This window comes from Primulina eburnea, chromosome 13 (genome assembly GCF_022965805.1).
Source record: "Primulina eburnea isolate SZY01 chromosome 13, ASM2296580v1, whole genome shotgun sequence".
In the NCBI taxonomy this organism is placed as follows: Eukaryota; Viridiplantae; Streptophyta; class Magnoliopsida; order Lamiales; family Gesneriaceae; genus Primulina; species Primulina eburnea.
This window is the reverse complement of record NC_133113.1, coordinates 16,055,132-16,077,752: the sequence shown is the minus strand read 5'-3', so window position 1 is coordinate 16,077,752 and position 22,621 is coordinate 16,055,132. Positions and strand designations below refer to the sequence as shown.

General features: G+C 33.3%; 1 protein-coding gene across 1 annotated transcript; it reads right to left on the bottom strand.

Annotated features, from left to right (window-relative positions):
- Positions 1-2,499: 2,499 nt before the first annotated feature.
- LOC140808645 (protein ZINC INDUCED FACILITATOR-LIKE 1-like) lies at positions 2,500-22,207 on the bottom strand. Its single transcript, XM_073165781.1, has 17 exons — positions 21,952-22,207; positions 17,914-17,954; positions 16,793-16,853; positions 16,600-16,702; positions 16,412-16,514; positions 16,235-16,288; positions 14,405-14,467; positions 13,805-13,854; positions 13,647-13,722; positions 12,105-12,314; positions 11,542-11,629; positions 10,938-11,023; positions 10,748-10,855; positions 10,455-10,499; positions 10,252-10,340; positions 2,981-3,024; positions 2,500-2,794 (listed from the first exon to the last, which is right to left on the bottom strand). Exons 1-17 carry the CDS (start codon positions 22,097-22,099, stop codon positions 2,709-2,711), a joined length of 1,455 nt encoding a protein of 484 aa, XP_073021882.1. The 5' UTR covers positions 22,100-22,207; the 3' UTR covers positions 2,500-2,708.
- Between the last annotated feature and the right edge of the window lie 414 nt (positions 22,208-22,621).

The following is a 22,621-nucleotide window of genomic DNA, read 5'->3' as shown; positions in this document are numbered from 1 at the left end:
AATAGTTGGGTAGGGTGATAGGGAGCTCATGCAAAAAATTTCTTGCAATGTTTCGGGCTGTTCGAGGGTCTTAAGTGGCCTGGTCTAAGTGGTTTAGGGGCTGATAGTGCACGGTTGAGTCATGGTTTAATTCGGGAAAGATTTGGTTAAGTTTCGGGTTGATTCGGTTAAAACTGGGATCCCGGTCCAAGTTTTAAAACGAATCGTATAAGTTTTGAAATGAGCTCGAGTTTATGTCTTAGAAATGTTTATAAATATGATTTTATTTGTTTTAAGGAATTTGGTTAGATTCGGGTCGAAATTTTGAAGCCCAAGGGTAAAATGGTAAATTAGGGTTTCAAGGGGTAAATTAGAGTTTCAAGGGGCAAAATGGTTATTTTGCACGTGAGACGAGTTTTTAGTCCTGGAAGCGCCCTAAACACGATTTTACATGTTTTAAACATTTATATTATCATAGATATGACTTTTTATGTAAATATGAAAAATGCGTTGCATGCTTGATTTTAAAGAAAATTTACATATATGCATGGTTTTTTTAAGTGATGAATATGATGACATGTTTTTGAAGGAAGGGAGTTCGTTGTGACTAATGCGAATATGATAATATGATGATATGTAAGGCCAATGCTCAGTGGATGGGTAACATTGTCGCTGATGTGCCCGCGGCCGGGTACTGATTTTACACGTAGATGGATCCATCGCCCAGTATGATGATACGAAAGTCACAGCTAATGAACGAAATTCAAATTAAGAAAACAAACACGAATATGTTGATATGTTATGAAAATTTTTATGCTTTAACATGTCATGATTTATGCATACGATTTTATTAGATCATGAAACGTATTTTATTACAGTACTTTTCATTGTTGCCAGTTATGTATGTGTATTTGTTATAACATTACAAGTGTGTTGAGTCTTTAGACTCACTAGGTGTGAATGATGCAGGTACGCATATTGATCAGTAGATTGGAGGTGCCGAAGACTTAGTAGGCAGAGTTGGATGTGCGCAAGCGACCCGAGGACCGTATTTTCCGCACATCATATTTATGAGATAGGAGTGAATTGAATATTTTATATGCTTCAGTTTTATATGTTGTTAGTTGTTAAGATTTTTGCATGCTTCGCTTGTAAATTATTTTGTTCAACAGTCTAGGGTTTGATTCGTCATATTTTGAACTACAGTGTTTTTAGGGTTAGTTGAATACTCTTATTTTTAAAATATGAATTTTCAGCTTTTATCGCATGCATGCGTAAAGACGTATATTTTCGAAAATGAGTTTTTTTAAAAAAAAAATCTAGAAGTAGTAGACGTTTCATTGTCAAAATTTGGTTTTATACAGTAACTTAGATTTTTTTTTCCGTCCTTCTTCACGTGAAGCAACTAATCCATTGAATATTTCTTATTTGACTTTTATGTTTTTTTACATGACTCATATGATATAAATAAAGCATACTTTACACACTATAAAATTCATCTAAACAAAACTAAAAAAATAAATTAGAAAGTTACTCAATATTTGAAAAATGGTAGGAAAATATTTTTATTTATGTAGATTTTAATATATGTAATATAAGTTTTATTATTGTCACATGAGTCACATAGGAAAACATTATTGTCAAATAAGTAAAATATTCGCTAGGTTTAGTGCTTTTAGACAAAAAAAAACACCAATTTTTTTTAAAAAAATCAAGTTATAAGATGAAAATCAAATTTTGACAAATTATATAACTAAAATTCAAAACATACCAAACTGCTAATTTTATCTTACAAGCACAACATAGTAAGCATAAAGATGCTACTAGACTAACTAGATAATAGACTTGTTTTCACAAATCAGACAAGATTTAGTACACGAAAAATAGCAATAATGGACATTAATTAGATCAAATTCGATATTAAGAATATGTAATTGCTTTATAAAAAACAATTTTTTGGAGTCAAATAGTAATTAATTAATAATATATAATTATTCATAAGTACTTAATTTAAATTTTAGAATACTATATTTTTTTCTGTTAAGCTAACTTATCTTCAATAATACTTCAATGATTACCAAATAAATTAAATTTTATAATTGGATTCACATTAGAGTTAGTTGAAATTTATTGGAAAAGAAGTGCATGCGCAAAACACGTGATAAATTAATATGTTTTTTTAAATATTTTAATGTCAATGTGTTAAAATAAAAAAAATTGACATGGAAATTAACACTAAAAATTCCCTGATATGAAGACTGATTTCTAATCGAAAACATGTTTTATGAATTTCTTTGGAGTTGTCCATTATGCCATTATCTATTTAACATTGAGATTAATACTAAAGATTTCCTGACAAATGAGATTGAAATACCTAACAAATAACAAGAAAGACATAAATTTTTAATAATTTATAGAAGTAAAAAAAATAAAAAAAAAATTGAAATATGTATTCAATGACATAATTAGCTATATTTGTTTCAATATACATATTTCAAAATATTCAAAATGAATATCATCTTTAATTCAATCGGATACCACAACATGTATGTGTTCTAAAATTTTCAGCATAAACAGTATCTTTAATTCAATATGATACTTAATTGATCACAAACAAAGTTCCCATAAGCGAAGCACGTATTTCTTACTCGTTTGTATAAATGCGCCACTCTTTTTCCTGACGGTTGAAACTCAGTTGAAGTATATCCTATTTTTATTCAGTGAATCATTCATTTCACTGCTAAAAATGGCTTGAATGTCATCAAAACTCCAATCGCCTCGATTACGTTAAGGATGAAGAATACCATAAGGTCACCTGCATTTGATAACGTTCGCGTTAAATAGATTACAGCATATACGTGATGAGCATGCATAAGATAATGCTGAGTCAAGTACACATATTGATCTAAAAGTACACCAGGACAAATAATAACTTGTGGTTATAAGAAACAAGAAGGAAAGAATCAAAAGAAACCACCCAGAGTTAATATTATCTGCATACCTGGAAGAAAGTCAGCATGGAGGCGCTTTTGTGCCCAAGAGAATCTGCAGAAATTCATACAAAAAGCACTATTGAGAGGAAAAAGTAAATGCCAAACTTTGGTGTAATTGTATTGCGCCAAAATAATACATCCGTTCAACATGCAATAATAGAGTTTAGTTCCTAAAGAAAACAACCCTTCGGGCATTTATCCAAGGATGCTAACCGACCATATAAATCCTTAGTTATGTCATGTACACTCTTATTGGAACATTTCTTGTTCGCAATCTTGATTTTGATGTTCACAAAACTTGTTATTTTGTTTCTAATAATTTTACGTAAGTGCGTAGAAACTGGAACTAATCAGGATTCGAACTGATCAATTATCGAGCCAAAAATAAATCTATCGAGACGCAAACTGAAAGCGCCAAATGATCGCCCAAACTGAACCAGTCAGTTCAACTGAAATATCAAAACACCAGTTCAACTGATTGTCCAGCTGATAGGTAGTTCAACAGAAGAGCTTCAGAAGCCCGGCCCGCTGATGAAGAGCTCAACTGATGAAGTGTCCAGCTAAACAGTTCAACTGAAGAAGCGAAATCGGTTCAGACACGAGCCAACTGATTTCACCGAACCAGTTCAGAACATCGGTTAGGAATCAATCAGTTTGCAGAACACGACAAGCTTATTCAATGGAATCCAGCTGTGCGCATTGAGGAAAAACTTTTGTCCAGTCAAAGGGCAATATAGACGTTGCAGCAGTGCTTAAAGCCAAAACGTTCTAGAATGGCTGTCGGAAAGTACAAGACAAATATCGAGGAACGGATTCAAACTGCAACGTTCATATTATACGAGTCTTGGTGTACGGTCTCATTGCCTCTATAAATGTCAAACCAAGATCATCAATACATAAGTGTGGAAAATTCACAAGTGTGTGAAGATAGAAGAGAAAAAGGACATGCCAACTGCTTAGTATAGAAGCAAAATTCTTAGTGTGTGAGAATACTTTGTGTTGTATTCATATTTTAGTTTTCACACATGCACACACACAATCACTCACATATACAGAGAATTGAGTGTGTGAGTCATGCACAAAGACGTTAAACTTGTGTATGTAGTCTTTGACACATAGACGTTAAACAAGTGTTGGCTGCAAGGTGTTGCCTTCAGTCTAGGCTAGGAGTTCAGTTAGGCAGTAGGGTAAGTTTTAAGTTTCGTGGGTTTGTACAAAGTGTTGTATAAATCAAATTCTACTAGTGGAATCTACCCGAGGTGGTAGAAGGGATGACATAGGAGCAGTTGAAGTCTCCGAACATCCATAAACATATCTTGTGTTATTAACTATTTAACTATTGTTTTAAAACTAATTTGATCAGTTCGAGCACTTATCAGTTCAGTTCTCACCATAACTGAACTGATATATGCAAGAACTGACCCCCCTTATATCAGTTTACACAAGTTAAAAGTTTTAAACTGATTAGCTTTCTTAACGAATGATTATTTCGAGTATTTTTCGCTTGGTTTAAAACCAAACTCGATCTAATTCATCGGTGTTTACATTCTTAGTACACGAGCTATTACAGCTCATTGAGAATATTATGTTTGAAGCACCTCATGGTTCCCAACACACGATCCTATCATCTCTTCACAATCTTCTACTAATTCGATGGTTGAATATAACTTTCTTGTCGCAACATAAAATTCTAATATTGTTTTTACGGCTTCGATGCAGTCTCTAATGAATAAAAAGAAGAAAGTTCGCATGTCTATTCACGTATCCAATAACTATAAGAGATGTTCTTACATAATAATGATGGCACAATCTGGCAATTTGTTTTTGGCTACCTTGTCGCTATGGAAGAAGGTTGAATCCCTCATGAATTCACTCTTTCTATCAGTTTGAGATTTTTGTCTATTCACGTGTATGATCTGTCGACATAAAAAGTTGGCAAACACAATTAATGAAAGTTGATGATGGGCTGGGGGAAACCGTTGGAAAAATGAAGGGAACGCAAAAAAGTGTTCCACAATACGCATATGGAGCTCTATTTAGCTTCCCTCCGCTCATTCTGAAATCATTCATTCTTTGAGTTTTCTCTCATTTTATAACATTTGAGTGTTAAGTTCTATGATATTTATAAGATGTTTTGTTCTCATGTATTAAGAGAGTGTGCATTTTCTTTGGATACAGAGTGAGTGGGTTGTACACCATAAAAATATTATAGTAGAATTCTTTTCATCCTATCCGTGGTTTTTACCCTAATACTTTTTAGGGGTTTCTCACGTAAATCTTGATATCTAATTTATTCTTTATTTCATATTTATTATATCGAATTACCGCATGTGGGACCAACAAGTGGTATCAGAGCCTTGGTTTAAAATTTCTTAAAATTCTGAGTATGCTCTGAGGTTCCATCATAGACTGATCTTCCAAATCAGAAAAGTTTTTTAAGATTTTTTTAAGGCGGGATTGTTTTGTCCGGTCTACTAAATTGTCGTAGACATAATGATGGGCAGGTACGAGATAACAAAGTTCAATGGAAGCAATTTTATGCTGTGAAAAATAAAGATACAAGCAGTTTTAAGAAAAGAGAATTGCTTGGCTGCTGTTGGAGATAGACCGGTGGAAATTACGTACGATGGAAAGTGGAATGAGATGGATGACAATGTTGTTGCCAATTTACACTTGGCTATAGCAGACGAAGTATCGTAAAGTATCTCTGAGATAAAAATAGCAAAAGTTATTTGGGATACTCTAACAAAGATGTACGAGGTCAAGCAACTACACAACATGATTTTCCTAAAAAGAAGGCTTTATACTCTTCGGATGGCGGAATTCTCATCGATGATCGACGATATCAACACACTAAAAACTCTATTTCCCAACTCACTTCCATGGAGCATAAAATAGTGGAAAATAAACGTGTGGAGCCTTTATTTCAAAGTCTATCATATTCATATGATCAACTTATCATCAATATAACCAACAATATTCTTATGGGCTTTCTAAAATTCGATGATGTCTTAACTACGGTTCTCGGTGAAGAAAGCCGGCACAAGAATAATGAAGATATGTTTGTAACTTCGAAGCAGACAGAGGCTTTGTTGATGATAAGAGGAAGATTTATGAACCGTGACTCCAGTAGGAGCCAAAGACGAGGTAGATTAAAGTCGAGAAGTAAGAAGAAAAATATTTACTGCTTTAAATGTGGCGGTAAATGGCACTTCAAAAAAGAGTCTACGGGTATCGAAAGAGGTTCTCAAGGAAATGTGGTCGGTACTTCAGGCAGTGGTGAAAATATTATTCAGCGAAGCAGCAACTGTTGCAGAAGACATACATAAATTTTGTGACACGTGGATTATGGATTCATGAGCGAAGTGGCACATGACGTCTCAGAGAGAATGATTCGATCATTATGAACCAATTTCAGGAGGATCTGTATTCATGGGAAATGATCATGCCTTGGAAATCGTTAGGATTGGTACTATCAAAATAAAAATGTTTGATGGCACCATTCGCACCATACATGAGGTACGACATGTGAAGGGACTGACGAAGAAAATTTTGTCTTTGGGTCAATTGGATGATATCGGGTGCAAAACCAGTATCAAGAACGGGATCATGAAAATTGTGAAAGGTGCGCTTGTGGTTATGAAGGCGGAAAAAATTGCTGCAAATATGTTTGTACTTTTGGGAGAAACACACAAAGAGCCAGAACTAGCTGTTGCATCAATTGGTTGAGGAGAAGAATTAACAGTGTTATGGCATAAAAAGCTCGGGCATATTTCAGAACGAGGATTGAAAATTCTCTCAGAATGGAAGCTGTTGTCGGGACTTGTAAAAGTGTCACTATCCTTTTGTGAGCATTGTGTTACCAGTAAACAACACAGATTGATGTTTGACACTTCTATTGCTAGGAGCAAAAGCATACTGGAACTGATTCATTCGGATGTTTGACAAGCACCAGTTGTATCCCTAGGAGGAGCGAGATACTTTGTCTCGTTCATTGATGATTTCTCTAGGAGATGTTAGATGTATCCAATCAAGAAGAAATCAGATGTTTTCGAAGTCTCGAAAGATTTTAAAGCGCGGGTTGAACTTGATTCTGAAAAGAAAATCAAGTGTTTGAGGACTGACAATAGAGGAGAATATACCAGTGACGAATTTGATGCATATTGTCAACATGAGAGCATCAAAAGACAGTTTACGACGACTTACACATCTCAACAGAATGGAGTGGCAGAGCAGATGAACGAAACCTTGTTCGACAGAACAAGAGCTATATTGAGGACTGGGGGTCTAGACAAATCATTTTGGGTGGAAGCAGTCAAAACCGCTTGTTATATTATCAATCGTTCTCCTTCAGTGGTGATTGATCTGAAGACTCTGATGGAGATGTGGACCGAGAAGCCGGCCAGATTATTGTCATTTGCATACATTTGGAAGTCATGTGTACATTCTGTACAATAAGAAAGAAAGATCAAAGTTGGATTCAAAATCCAGAAAATGTATCTTCTTGAGTTGTGATGATGGAGTAAAGATATTTCGCCTGTGGGATCCTACTGTTCACAAGATTTCATCAACAGGGATGTTATCTTCGAGAAAGATAAAGTAAATGGAGAAAAAAGCACACTGAATTCAGAAACTATAATATTTCAGGTGGAAAATAAGATGAACGAACGTCAAATTTCTTGTGAAACGGTATCAGAGCACGAAGAACAAGATCATGTAAAGTCTGAGGTTTCCAATATGAGGCAATCAACTCGAGACAGAAGACCATCAAGTTAGCTTCAGATTATGTCACTGAAAACAACATTGCATATTGTATATTATCAAATGATGGTGAGCCATCGAGTTTCCAAGAGGATACTCAAAACTCGGATGTATCGTTGTGTATGATAGCAATGCAAGAAGAGTTGGAGGCATAAGACAGAAATAAAACTTGGGATCTTGTTATACTACCACGAGGGAGGAAAGCCATTGGAAACTGATGGGAATATAAGGTCAAACGTGATGACAATAACCAATTGGAACGGTATCGAGCTAGATTGGTGGTAAAAAGATATGCTCAGAAAGAAAGCATTGACTTCAATGAGATATTTTCTCCTGTGGTTCGGCTTACAACAGTCATAGTAGTTCTGGAATTATGTGCGGTGTTTGACCTACATCTAGAACTGTTAGATGTGCAAATAGCATCTCTTCATGGAGATGTTGAAGAAGAAATCTATATGCTCCAGCCAGAAGGTTTTTCAGAAAAAGGCAAAGAGAACTTTGTTTGCAAATTGAACAAATCTCTGTACGGTCTCAAACAGGCGCCGAGGTGTTGGACAAGAGATTTTATTCCTACATCATTAGCTTTGGATACAACAGACTGAGTGCAGACCCTTGTACATATTTTAAGAGGTCTGGTGATAATTATATCATTTTGTTGTTGTATGTGGACGACATGTTAGTAGCAGGTCCCAACAAAGATCAGGTCCAAGGATTGAAGGTACAGTTGGCTAGGGAATTTGATTTGAAAGACTTGGGACCAACAAACAATATTCTAGGACTGCAAGCTCACCGAGATAGAAGTAACAGAAAGATTTGGCTTTCCCAGAAAAATTATTTGAAGAAAGTCTTGCAACGCTTCAACATGTAAGATAGCAAGCCAATATCGACCCTCTTCCTATTAACTTCGAGTTATTCTCCGAGATAAATCCTAGCAGTGAAGTGGAGAGGATGTAGATATCTCGAGTACCGTATGCATCAACAGTGGGAAGTTTGATGTTCGCTATGATCTGTACAAGACCGAACACTACTCAAGCACTGGGAGGAGTTAGTCGGTATATGGCGAATCCTAGACGAGAGTATTAGAGCACTGTCAAAAGGATCCTTAGATATATTAAGGGTACCTCAAATGCTGCATTATGTTATGTAGGATCGGATTTTACACTCAGGGGCTATGTCGATTCAAATTATACAGGTGATCCTGATAAGAGGACATCTACTACTGGTTATGTGTTTACACTTGCAGGGGAGCAGTAACCTGGGTTTCAAAACTGCAAACAGTTGTGCCGTTATCTACAACGGAAGCAAAATATATGGCAGCTACTCAAGCTTACAAGGAGGCAATATGGATTAAAAGGTAATTGGAAGATATCGGACACAAACAATAAAATTTTCCTTTGTTTTCTGAAAGTCAAAGTGTCTTGCACATTGCAAGGAATCCAGCTTTTCATTCAGGAACGAAACACATTTAAGTCCAATTTCACTTTGTTCGAGAAATACTAGAAGAAGAAAGTGTGGATATGCAGAAAATCTATACAAAGGATAACATAGCAGATTTTCTGACCAAACCAGTGAACATTGACAAACTTGTGTGTAGATCCTCAAGTTGCCTAGTGAAAACGTAAGCAGCAGAAAATGGCGAGATTGAAAAGATGTGTGGAGTCGTGGAGATGTGTTTGATTCTCAATCAATTCTCCAAGTGGGAGAAATGTCGACAAAACAAGTTAGCAAACACAATTAATGAAATTTGATGATTGGTTGGGGGAAATCGTTGGAAAAATGAAGGATACGCGTTTTATTTAATGAAAAATGCATTCCACAATACGCGTAGGAAGCTCTATTCTCCCCTCATTCCGAAATCATCTATTCTTCGAGTTTTCTTTCTTCTTATAGCATTTAAGTGTTTAGTTCTATAATATTTGTGAGATGTTTTGTTCTCATGTATTAAGAGAATGTGTGTTCTCTTTGGAATCACAATGAGTGGGTTGTACACCATAAAAATATTATAGTGGAATTCTTTTCATCTTGTCCGTAGTTTTTACCCTAAAAATTTTTAGAGCTTTCCCACATAAATTTCGATGTCCAGTTTATTATTTATTTTCATATTTATTATCTAAAATTACCGCACATGGGACCAACAAGATCATCATGTATATAGTATCGACACAAAATAAAACGAATCACCCCATCTTTCTCTGAATGTTAACTATTGTCGGTGATTAGTTACAACGCAAAGCAAGAAATTTTCCCAGGTTCTATGGTTCTTAAGTTTGGAATGTCAAGTAGTTGAAAGCTGATTGCCAAAGTCAAAATGCAATCAACAAGCTCTCGAAAGCATATTGCACTTAAATTCAAGTTGAAACTAGAGAAATCTTTGTAAATCAACAAACATCTGATCCTAAAGTCATCAGTATTAATAACAGAATCAAGCTTAAAAAATTGGCGTCCGATCTCTAATTTGGCATAATTCAACATGTGTTTCAACTGTAAAGATTAAAATGTGACGATTAAAGAAACTCACATCATTCCTCCTCCTGCTGGACCCATTGCTTTAAAAAGTGACATTAAGGTCATGGCAATTCCATTTGCTGCTCCTCTTTGGTCCTGGACCTTTCGTCATTTTGTTAAAGAAATATAAGAAGGTTAAACGAATGCTCAATCATGTGTAAGACTAAGTAAACATTAAACAGAGGACATTGAAGAGATCAAAGGTCGAATAAATACCACGGCTCTGTTTTGCAACACAAACAACCCCGTAATGATGGATATCTGATAGAAATGAAAATTGATTATTAAATATACTTTTTGAAAAAAAAATGCAGAATACATAGGATAGGAGCAGCAACTATATTTGCAAGAAGGCTCGATTACAGCTACAACAAACATGAAGAGAGGCAAGTATAACTCTTCTGTTCAAGCTCATTTCCTGAAAATCATACTCATAAAATAGCAGTAGTGTGACACTATTTTTTAAACGACGGCAACTAAATTAATCGAACATTATAAAACCCACTTACTGATAGAACATTCTTCAACAGAGATGCGCAATTTAACAGAATTGACAGTGTGATCCCAGAAAGCATGGCTATATAGTGATAACTTGTCAATAGAGGTATTGAAATAACCTGTGTTGAGTAGAGAACCAATGAAAATTTTGATTTTCCAAACAATATGGGAATAATATTGTAAAAATTCCCATATGCTTACCCCTGCAACTCGAAAAATCATGATAGTACCTATAAATTTCTCCAATATTGGATATAAAGAAGTTTGGAAGACTAAAAGGCCAAAACCTGAAATTTGAGGAAGCCATTAGCTAGCAACATATGTATTTGGATGTAGTAATGTATGAAACCAGGTTATTGTAATGTTCTTGCAACACCTAAACTTTTGTTGTTTCCGAGATTTCATGTTCGATGTATGGAATCTAATGAAGGTGATGAACTTTTTGTGAAGTAATTTGAGAGGGTAAAGAACTTTAATGTTAAAAAATTCTCGAGTAGTAAATTCTAACTTCACCAAACTAGTGAATATAAGTGATCTACTTGATCAATCCGTTACATGACATAGGGTTAGCACGTTCAGACTTAGTTCAACACATCTAATTGCTAAAGTATCTATATAGTCTTTATTTTCAATAAATGTTGCAGACTTGCATCACAGGTTTCTATCATCAAAAGAACATCATTCCTAAATTTATTCCAATATGTTTTAATTTCTGATGTCTTTTATCAAATTTTTGACAATATTTATTACTAAATATGAAAGAAAGGGAAACAGAGAAGAGAGAAAACATCGATAGAAACATAACCTGAGATGGCAAGAACTGTTCCTACATCCTCAGTTGAGTAACCTAAGCCTCCAAGTCTTCTGGAGCTCTCTGCCCACAATGAGAATATCTGTTTAAGATGAGCATTATGTGAACATGGTCAATCTAAAAGGTGATATGAGCGTTTTGCTAATTATTTGAAAATGTTTCTAAATTTCTTCCTAGTGTCTCTCAATTAAGCAATAATTTTGAGTATAGATAAAGATTTCAATCAGTTGGACTTAAATCATATTTGGTGTCACGCCCCGAGCCCGGGCTCGCGACTGCACAATGGGCCCCTATAGCAACTACTTCATATTCGTCCTCGCTTTACGAAAATGATTAACCAAAGTTGCTATAAAAGTCCATTGTAAGTCATTATAAACTCATTTTAAATATTTCATTTTTAAGATGTAGGACAAGGGTATCAAAATTGGTAACTACGTAAGTGAGAATATTCCACATATACCATACAGACAAGTTGAACAAAAACAGGTTTCACCTGAAAAATAGTGGCTTGATAATACAATCAATCAGGGAATACGTGGCTGTGATATTACTCGTACCTCTGTGTAAGCCATATCATGAAGTGAAAAAACACAATAAATAATGATTGATGACATCAGTGGCCAGTTCTTAATGAGGCTTTTTTTGGATGCCGTCTCTCTTCCATCTGGCACGTCCAATTTTTCATCAGAACCTCTATATGCAGACTCTAGAGAATCATGCGAAACTCGAGATGATAGCCGCTCGGACTTGTGTGAGTGCAAGGTTTCCTGCATTTCTTACAATTAGATCCAGATACCACGGAACATGCATTGGACACACCAAATCACCATTTTGTGATGAACCCGCAAACACAAATTTTTTAGTCAGGTTATATTCTAAACACAACACATAAAAGACCTGATAATTCACCTTTTATTGTTGGATTGTGAAAGAATAAAATAGCCACATATAAATATCATGGCAAGTAACAAAATCCTCCTTTTCAATATTAATGCACCTTTTTGGCTGTTCTCATTCAGGTATTTTTGGTGACCTCAAGTCCCCAACTTCTTTCTTGAAATAATTTATGATAAAATTTCATAGTGTTTCTCACTTGTTTCATGAAATAATCAAGTCCCTTCTTATTATTTTCCTTCATTACATCATAAGAATATGCTTCAAATAACAAGGAAACTAACAGAACCACAGACTCCAATATCATTGTGCCTTTTGTTTGCTTTCATTCCGGTAGTTTTGGTGATATAATTTATGAATTTAATTAAATAATCCTTACTTCAATGTTCTCTACCTTTTAAAGTCTCTAACCTCATTATTAGTGAAGCCCGAGACTGATGAATATAAGCCCAAAAATAATTCTTGGATGTGCATTTAGTCAAACATTAGACATCAAATGCCAAGCAAAAAAAACCCAAGATCAATTTAAAGCTATATTTGGGTTTCGCTCAAGGATCTTGGTGACTGACTTCCTAGCATGTCCCGAAAGATTAAGCTCATACAATCAACAATTTTATAGTTTTACAACATTGTCTTTTAAGTTGCTTCTACTTCAATTACTTTTGTGAAATATTGTATAGAAAGATATATGTCCAATCTCCAGAAAAATAGATTCTCAATCTCAAACTGGTTCGATTCTGACATTATCGAGTTCCAAAAGATTAAGCTCATCTAATCTCCCCATTTTTTCTCCTTCATTGCTCCCTCTCTTATGCATTTATATAGTAGAGAAGGGGATAACTCAATTCAAATGCAATTAAAAGTATACGTGTTCACGATTCAAATGTAATTCGAATGGACTGCTTTTTTTATGTCAATTTTAGCGTATTACTGCTATGATTTAAATAGTTTTTTGATAGCTTTCAAGGCTGGAATAGTCCATCATATACAAAACCAGATCACTGAATCAGTTATCATAATGAAAGAAAACTAGTATGTATCTCATTTATATCTTTTAGTTTATAAAGCACTTGAAAATTTCAACCCTTGGTGTCATATTTATATTAACGAGTGATTAATATATACATTTTATGAACGAAAATTGGGAAACGTTAAACGAAGCAGAGAGCTTGCAAATCTTAAAAAAATAAGTTTAAAAAACTAACCGGGAGCCAGAAACATCCGATGGTCACAACAAATGCAAAGATTGAAATTATGAGACAGGGTAAGAAGTATGGAAATCTGCACAAAATTGTTATTTGCAAGAGATCAAAACGCCACAATTTATATATAAGTTGTTCCTAAAAGGTAGGAAAAAAGGTACCTTCCAAAGAAAGAATCTGTAGCAAATATTCCAGGAAATTTATCAGCCGGCTGAGCACAAGTATTATGATTCAGATAAGCAATAACTAATAAATGAAACAATGATATTTGTGAATGAGAACATAATACAAATTATTGAAATTGAACATGCCAATTTAGGTACTCAAAACCAAAAAAAACAATTCCAAAATTGTTATAGAAAATTATATATTTGACAGGTACTTTCACCTTAAACACACAGTTTCAACAGATACAGGGTACTTTGAATAAATTTAAACTTTCTTCCATGTACTTGTAGAAGATTGCAACCATTCACCAAAATGAAAAGTAGTGGCAATAAGGTTAATTGGAGTTCTTCTAGTCTTTGATGTTCGTAGATTGCAGACTTCATGAATGCGAACTTTTTGCTTCGATAAATGAACTATCTATAACTCTTTATTTTGGAATACACTAAATGTCTACAAAGGTTCAAAGAATAACAGGCAGACAAAAAGCATTTGACAGATGATCCCAGAGTTAAAAGAATTGACAATCCATATCTCTTCCTTCAGCCATTTCAAATCGAAAAACAGGGTGAAAATGAACATATTTATCTGAGTACCTGAGCGAAGAAGCCTCCCAGAGCAGGTCCAATAATCAATCCAATGCCCCATGATGTGCTAACCTAAAAAAAAAAAGTAAACAAATTTCTGAGAAACTACCATAAAATAATGCCCAAGTATACTACATCCCTGATGAGAAATTTGACACCCTTGTTAAGGTGATTGCAGTACTCCAGAGTGAATCCACGACCCACCCTAGAGGCGGGGGTGCAAGCAACATCACAAGCATCTTGAGGATGAATATATATATATATATATATATATATATATATATATATATAAAAGAAGTAATTTTTCATTTATGTTTTAAAATCTATTATATAAATAGAAATTTGGAGACAATAAATATAATAACAATTAAAATGGTCTAAATCCCCCTGATTATATTGTGCCTGCATTACTATGCTGTAGTCAAATAGTGAAATACTTTCCATTTTGGTCAGCTCCAACATAAACACATCAATAATGCATGTATATCGACTCATTCAGTCATTGTTTCAAGTATAGTCAAAGAAAGTGTTAGAATAAGTGTCCGGTAAGTCAACTTGTGGCTCGGGTTTATTGACTCTAATGTAAAATAATATTTATTTTAATAATATTTTATGATTTTATTCGATTATGACATTATACTTTATCTGTACACCTATGCAAGCTGCATAGATAATGTCTTTGAATATACAATAGATACCATGAGGTCTGCGTCGCAACGTAAGATCATAAAACTCATTAGAAAGTATACCGTATATTCTAAACAGGTTCATAATCGATTCAGCCGCCTAAAACGAGGATAAAGATCGCTCGAGCTCGAGACTAGCATATGTGATGTAAACGCCAAATTTCATTGACAAGGGCATGGAGATGTCCATTCACACAGATGGGTGATCATATGATGATGCATTGAACAACCTTCCCTCGAACTGTCCAAGTGGTTCTCATTGTGGAATAGTCTGCAGTTATGGTGGTACACCATTAGTCCTTTGATCCGGGACAATGTAGAGGCTATACATACTAGCATAAACTTTGATCCGTTTACCGACTCCATTGAGGGTCAGCAGGTGGCGAGGTTGGGTCTAGTTTCGAAATACGTAGGAGCAAATGTATTGTAGTCGAGGATTCACCGTTCGCCTATGAGTGAAGATATCATATGTGATCTGATGAGTTAATAGTGCAAGGAGCCTCTGGCCAAAGCAAGAAATGTACTTTAGGAAAATGTGTTTTCCTACTTGCACATACCATGCCACTATTAGTACTCAAAGATAAATCACATCGTTATCGAATTATTTATAACTCTCGTTATACCAATAGTTGCAAAGTCGATCGGTAGGGACCATATTGTACGTTAACCATGGCGATCAAAGGAGAAGAGCCCTTCGTAGAAAATTACAAGAAGAGCTATATCCGCCTAAATACCGGAATGGTTTGAAGTCCAACGTTGAGAACGCAAAGATATAATTCTATACGTCTTATGAATGTTTCTAAACACACGACGCCCAAGAACAAAAATTTTTAAACTGTCGCTGTGTCTTGGGTGCGAAAATACGATGTCCCAACAGAAAGATTATTGTTTTTCCTAGAGACTAGTTGGATATGTTAGCATGGATTACTGTTTCCTTTTCCATTTCAACCTCAGGGATGAATATTGAGAATTCATGAAGTTATAAAACAAACTTCTAGTTTACATGCATTTCTCAATTGTGTATCCAGTTATAAAATTTCTTACATATTTCATCGCCCCGTTTTCTGTCTTTAGAGAGAGACACCAACTTTGTCAGTGATCAAACAATATATAATAAATAAGTGTTAATAGAATAAGATTAATGGCTGCTTACCGCTGATAGTCCTAAAGATTGGTGTTCTTCACGAACAATTTCACATGCATAAGCCTGATTGATCATGGGTAAAGTCAAAGTCGAAACCATAAAATCCACAGAAAACTAACTAAAAGGAAAATTTTTGGCACTAAAATGATGAATCTAGACCATCAAGTATTATAAGATAGTGAATACCTTTATCGGTCCAAGTATACCATTCAAACTCCCGAGCAGAAACCTCGTTGTGATGGCCATCCAAAAGTTTACACTGAGTCCAAATAGAGTGTTGAAAACTACACTGTAAATGAGTAACCAATCAATTCTAGACATCCAACATGAAAAATATGCAGAAGCAGGAAAGACAAACAAATGTGTTCACTCACACCATGGCACAGCCTATGATTATTACAGGCTTCCGACCATATCTATCGGCAATGGTTCCCCAAAAGACTGATGTCAGAGCTCTTCCAAGCATAAATGAGCACCCTACATGAGAATACTCATATGGGAGCACAATAATCAAAATCGCTAGTCAAAACTTGTCATTAATTAAACAGAAAACATAAATCAACCAACCTATAAACCCAGCATAAAAGCCAATATCTTCTTCTCTCTTTGCAATGTGGAAATCTCTTACCTAACAACAAAAAGTCAATTTGCAATTCCCAAAGAAAAAATCAATGATCTTTACATACTTTATGATGATAAATAAAAATAGAAAAAAAATCGACGGTTGAATGAAAAAAGCTACTTTTTGTGAGTTTTTTTCTTTTCTGAATGGCAAGGATAGAACATATTTGATTAAATTTACGCTGCAACATACTTATTCTGAACGTTAGTTTTTCCTGAAACGCATGACCCAAATTTCATCCACATACAATCTTATTTCTGAAACTAGTTGGCGTCAACTGAATGCCAGCAAAATTCCGTCTAAGCGTTTGGTTAAAACACTACAATTGCATTGAATAGATTCAGAAATTGTAATATCATGAAATGCGTACGTGTATATAAATTTTTAGCATTGATGGATAAAATGGCTAATCAGGAGATGGAGTAAAAAATTTATCCAAGGCCATAGGTGATTGTCCCTGATACATTAATCAATCCCAACCATGAATTTAGAAGTCAAGCAACTGAATTATGGTACGAAGTTCCTTTTTTCTGACAATATTCCATGTAGGGAAATCATAAAATATTAAAAGGTTAGCTACCTTCCAGTTGGTATTTGGGACTTTAAGAGTTAACCAAATGCAACTAGTACTTAGATTAGTTAAGTAAAATTTAGCATATTTGTTTTGACATCAGAGCTGGATCAGCAATGGTATTGTGAATATGAAATAGAAAAAAATAATAGAATTTCTCCTAAATCGATCCATGTGTTTAGAAGTTCTAGGATGAAGTGTGAGGGAAAAGCAAAGCCGGCATTCGAAGGTTCTATATATGAATCATGGGGATAACTATTTTAACAACACATAAAACTTTATTGTTGGAGCTAGATTGTTATTAATTTACATGTGTTAGATTGGTGGTAATCCACATAAATAACAAATTATGGTGCAAAGAAGAGAGATTGATTCAACACAAGGGAAACAATAGAAAATCAACCAAGATAGCAAGCAGCTCAATCACTACTACAGGAAACAAGCTAGTAGTACTATACTTTATAAAAAGCAAGTCCAAGAGATTTAAATACTCACCATGAAATATAGGAATGGAAATAGTGATGATATTGTCAGAGCTGTAAATTCAAGGCAATAAGAGACAAAAGAAAATTGGAAACGACATTTTGGATATAAAATCTAGTGATACAAAATATTCATGTTATAAGTTAATTGCATACAGTTGGAAAATGCAAAACCAAAAAGAAGAAAGAAAACCAGTGAAAATTAAAACAAAATGATAAGTAATGAATGCTACTTTCATTTTTTTAATTAGAGAATAAAATGGAAATACAAGTTTATACAATTTCAATCAAGATCAGCTAATTTTAACGTTTAGACACCCTTAACCATCATAACTTTAGATGGAGAAGTTAGCACCATTGGTTTACCTGTGAGCAAAAGTACTAATCATGTGAAGCAATCTAACAAATTCTTGTCATCGATGTAAAGAATATTGACATAGCTCTATTAGTGAAAGTTCACCACATATGCTTTAGATAAAGGATCAACTCTGTTCATGTGAGGATGGGCTATTAGTTTGGAACATCAGCATATATTACTTATGAAGTCATACTACGGTTTTAATGAACCCCAAGATCATTTAAAAAAGGATCATACTCTACTCTAACTTTAATAAAAGGTTCTTGTAGACATTATCATAACGTGATATCACTATGTGGTATATATTCACGATTCAGTGGGTCAATCTGAGATTTACTTCAGAATATTCAAATTTATCTACGAAGAAATTTGGCGTAGAGTGTTGGTATTGCCTTTACATAAAAATATTTTCTAATACAATATAACCTTAGGTTATATTGAACTAAACCCAAAAAACAAATGCATTTTAACTCTAAAATTCACAAAAAGATGATATTCTACAGCTGACTTAAACTTGAACCATTAAAAGTAATACAAACACTAATTTTGATCTATCCAAATAGGCTAGTTAAATTCTAATGATTGAATCTGATCATTTGAAAGATAATCTATTCTTTTGTCTATAAAAGTGTGAATCGAGTTGCCAAAAAAATTCATTGTGAATTTATCATTTTACCCTTGAGTTGTGTTGCGTTAGATTTTTGACATGGGCATTTGGTGGGAAAAAAAATAGCGATTTGAACTAAAGTCATAAGTTGAACATTTTTTGACATGAGGGTTGGTCAAACATATTAATGTACCAAAATTAGTAATTAATTCATGGAAAAAAAAATTAATGATAAAGTATTCATTCTCATATTATTCATATTAAATTATTGTTCAGGACTTTAAAATTTTGAGAAATTGTAATGCTTATGACGTTATTCACGGTTTTAAATTATGGACTATATGAGTCCATATAAATTTTTGTGCATTTCCTTGAATCTTAATTAATTAGATAGTATTAATATAGATGAATATTAGAAATCCATGATACACTTTAGAACACGTATAGAAAACATATTACTATTTCAAAGCAATTAATTGCATGCAAAATAGAGAATAGAACGAATAAGTTATATGAAACATATCGTAATTATTATTCGAGCCCAAAAACTAAAATATAAGATTTAACTTATTCATATAAACAAATAAGAAAATTGGTGGAAATGTTGATGACTAACAAAACATACGACGTTGAGATCAAAGATGATGAAAAGGATTCTAACGTCACCAAGAAGAAGAGAAAATAACGAATAAAAATTGTCGAAAAAAATAGTCTTAGCTTAAAGTAAAAAAAAGATAAAGAATTTAAAACACTGTATTCATGGACATAATTATATATATTTATTTTATCATCATTTATTCTCAAAATATTTAATATGATCACCATCTTTAATTCAACTTTATAATTAATGGACTATAAACAAACTACTCGCACTCGTATTACTAGTATAATTAAGAGTCCAAACTTATTATATAAATTATAAACTAATTTTGAGTCGACATAGTGTCGAGTTAAATTTCAATTTCTCGAAAATCTAAAAGTTGGATATATATATATATATATATATATATATATATATATATATATATATATATATATATATATACCATAATAACAAGTTTGTCACCCTTTTCGTGATTTATTTTCTAGATTATTGTTTATCAATATGGGTTATTTTATATCTTAAAATCAGGCAATGTTCTATAACCACCTTTTCACTGAAGCTCTAATCAAGAATTAATTTTATTTTTAGGCTAAACAGGATAAATTATATTTTAGTATTCTCCGGAAGAAAAAAAAAATGGATCCTTGTATAATACAAAATACAAGTCTTGCCACATATATAATTTATGATTTTCCGAGCGAACCTTCCCACCCACTAGTCTGAAAACCGACAAAATTGTAAAATAGTCCTTTTTATTTTTTAATTTATGTTTTGGTAGATTAATTTAGTGCTAATTTTTTGTTCTTTTTAAATATATATTTGAAGTGTTGCTTTTCTATTAACTTATTGTAATTTTACTATTTCTAATAAATACTAAAGAGACACAATGAAAAAATCACTGAAAAAATTTTTGTTATTATTTAATACATTATTAATTTAGATTTTAGAGTAGGTTTTTGTGAGACGGTCTCACGAATCTTTATCTGTGAGACGGATCAACCCTACCGATATTCATAATAAAAAATAATATTTTTTCATTGATAACCCAAATAAGAGATACGTATCACAAAATACGATCCATGAGACCGTCTCACACAAGTTTTTGTCATTAATTTATTTTAAACATTTATCAATTAACTTCGAGTAACAATATATTATGTAATTACTTAATTTTTTTATATATATAATAGTTGAGAATAAAAAAATTAAAAAATAGATGATTATCTAACATTTAGAAATATGGTTTAAAATTATTTTTTTTGATTACTCGTCTCTGTTTAAGGAGATAGATGATTTTTTTTTAAAAAAACGAGATAGATGATGAAAAAGGGAAGATTTGGGTTCAAGGTTGGCCTAATGCCAAATCTTTAGAAGATTGATTTTTCTCAGTCTGTGGAAATCAGGGGCGGAGCCAGGATTTAAAATTACATGGGGCTGGCTCCGTCCCATGCTGTATTTAATAAAATAAATAATTAACTAAAAAAATTAAAATAAAAAATATGTAAACATTGACTTCATGAAAACATAGAACAAGAGTATTTAATATTTAATACCTTCAAAAACATGGAGCTAAAACACTACTGAATATAAATTCGAAAATCCCATTTACATAATTCTGAATTTTTCCAAAATTCCTACAAAATTCCATAAATTCGCATTTATATTTTTTATAGCATCTAAACATCCAAATAATAAATAATCAACACTAAAAATCGACAATACTCAATATAAAATCTGGAAATTCGAAATAATGCTCAAATAAATTCTAAAAAATTATCAATATCATCAATCGGATCAAAATAGTAACAACAATAAAAAATTTAATATATATCAATTATCGGAATTAAAAAAAACAAAATACCCAAATTTTGAAATACTAAAATCTGAAATTACCTTTAAAATTCGAAATCTAACGAAGAACAATAAGAACGTGCAGTAGAAAGTCTAACATTAAGATTTTCTCATATTTTCGGTGAAAACGGAGACCAATGGGCGACGGCTGATTTCAAGACGACAAAGAAACTTCGAAAATTTGGCATTAGAAAAAAGCGTATTCCGTGGGTTTTCCGAATCTACAATCGATTTTTAAAACTGGCGACCGATTATGAAGTTACGGCAATTTGAAGTAATCAAAATTGTGATGATTTGAGAGAGAAGAATAGAGAAGTTAAAGAAGAAAAAAATACAGATTGAGGCTAATCAACAAATTTTTTAAAATAAAACATATTTATTTTTTTTTAAAAAAAATTAGGGGGGGCTGGAGCCCAACCCAGCCCCCTTAGTGCCTCCGCCCCTGTGTGGAATAGAAAGAAAGGTGAGTCTTATAGAGTCAAAGTTATGTTTAAATCCATGTATATATAATTTAGTGAGATCGATGTTTTCGGTCGTTGGAGCAGATAGAAATATGAATCTTTCTGTAGAGTCAAAGTAATGCAGAGAAGGTCAAGACATCCTTGAAAAATACCATGATTTCGTTACTTACCAGTGGCAAGCACGACAATCCACACGGTTAGAACTTGCTTAACGGGCAACCCACGCTGTGTTTTCTTCAGGCGATCGACCTCACATCCCGAACAGCCTTCGACGTAATCGTCTTTGGGCAGCAGCAAATTCCGGGCAGGCTCAGCCATTTCTTTGATTCTTTCTGTTGTTGAGATGCTCCACCACACAGCTGGGAGAAAGTAAAATGTACACACTTGCTGAGATATAAATGGAAACCAGAATTAAATAGCAGAGGCGTGTTAGAATTTTGTAGCTGTACATGCTCTACTTTGGAAGTTATTCTCCCAACACCAACCATTGAGACTATCTACTTTGCACACGCAGTGTGTGTACAGTTGTTTTTTTTTTTATGATTATCGAGATATTAAAATAAAATTTGACAAATTATCGAGGGGTTAAAATACTATTTGAATTGTTGTAATAAAAAAAATAAAAATAAAAATGTTAGTTGAAATTAAAAATAAAAACAAAGTTGTAATATTTATATCACATAAGAGCAAATTTGAAAGATTAAAAAACAGACCAAGACATTATTTTTATATCTATTATAAAGATTCTTAATAATAGTAATAGATTGACGTGAGTTATGAGTACCAAAAAAAATATTTATATTTATTGGGGAAAAAAATTCACTTAATTTGTTCAATTAA

Excerpts from the sequence above, each read along its gene's own strand:
- LOC140808645 (XM_073165781.1), bottom strand. The coding sequence starts at position 22,099 with ATGGCTGAGCCTGCCCGGAATTTGCTGCTGCCCAAAGACGATTACGTC. Across the intron at positions 16,515-16,599 it reads ATCATAGGCTGTGCCATGGT|TGTAGTTTTCAACACTCTAT; the intron begins GTGAGTGAACAC and ends ACTCATTTACAG. Across the intron at positions 10,341-10,454 it reads TGTTGCAAAACAGAGCCGTG|GTCCAGGACCAAAGAGGAGC; the intron begins GTATTTATTCGA and ends AAATGACGAAAG.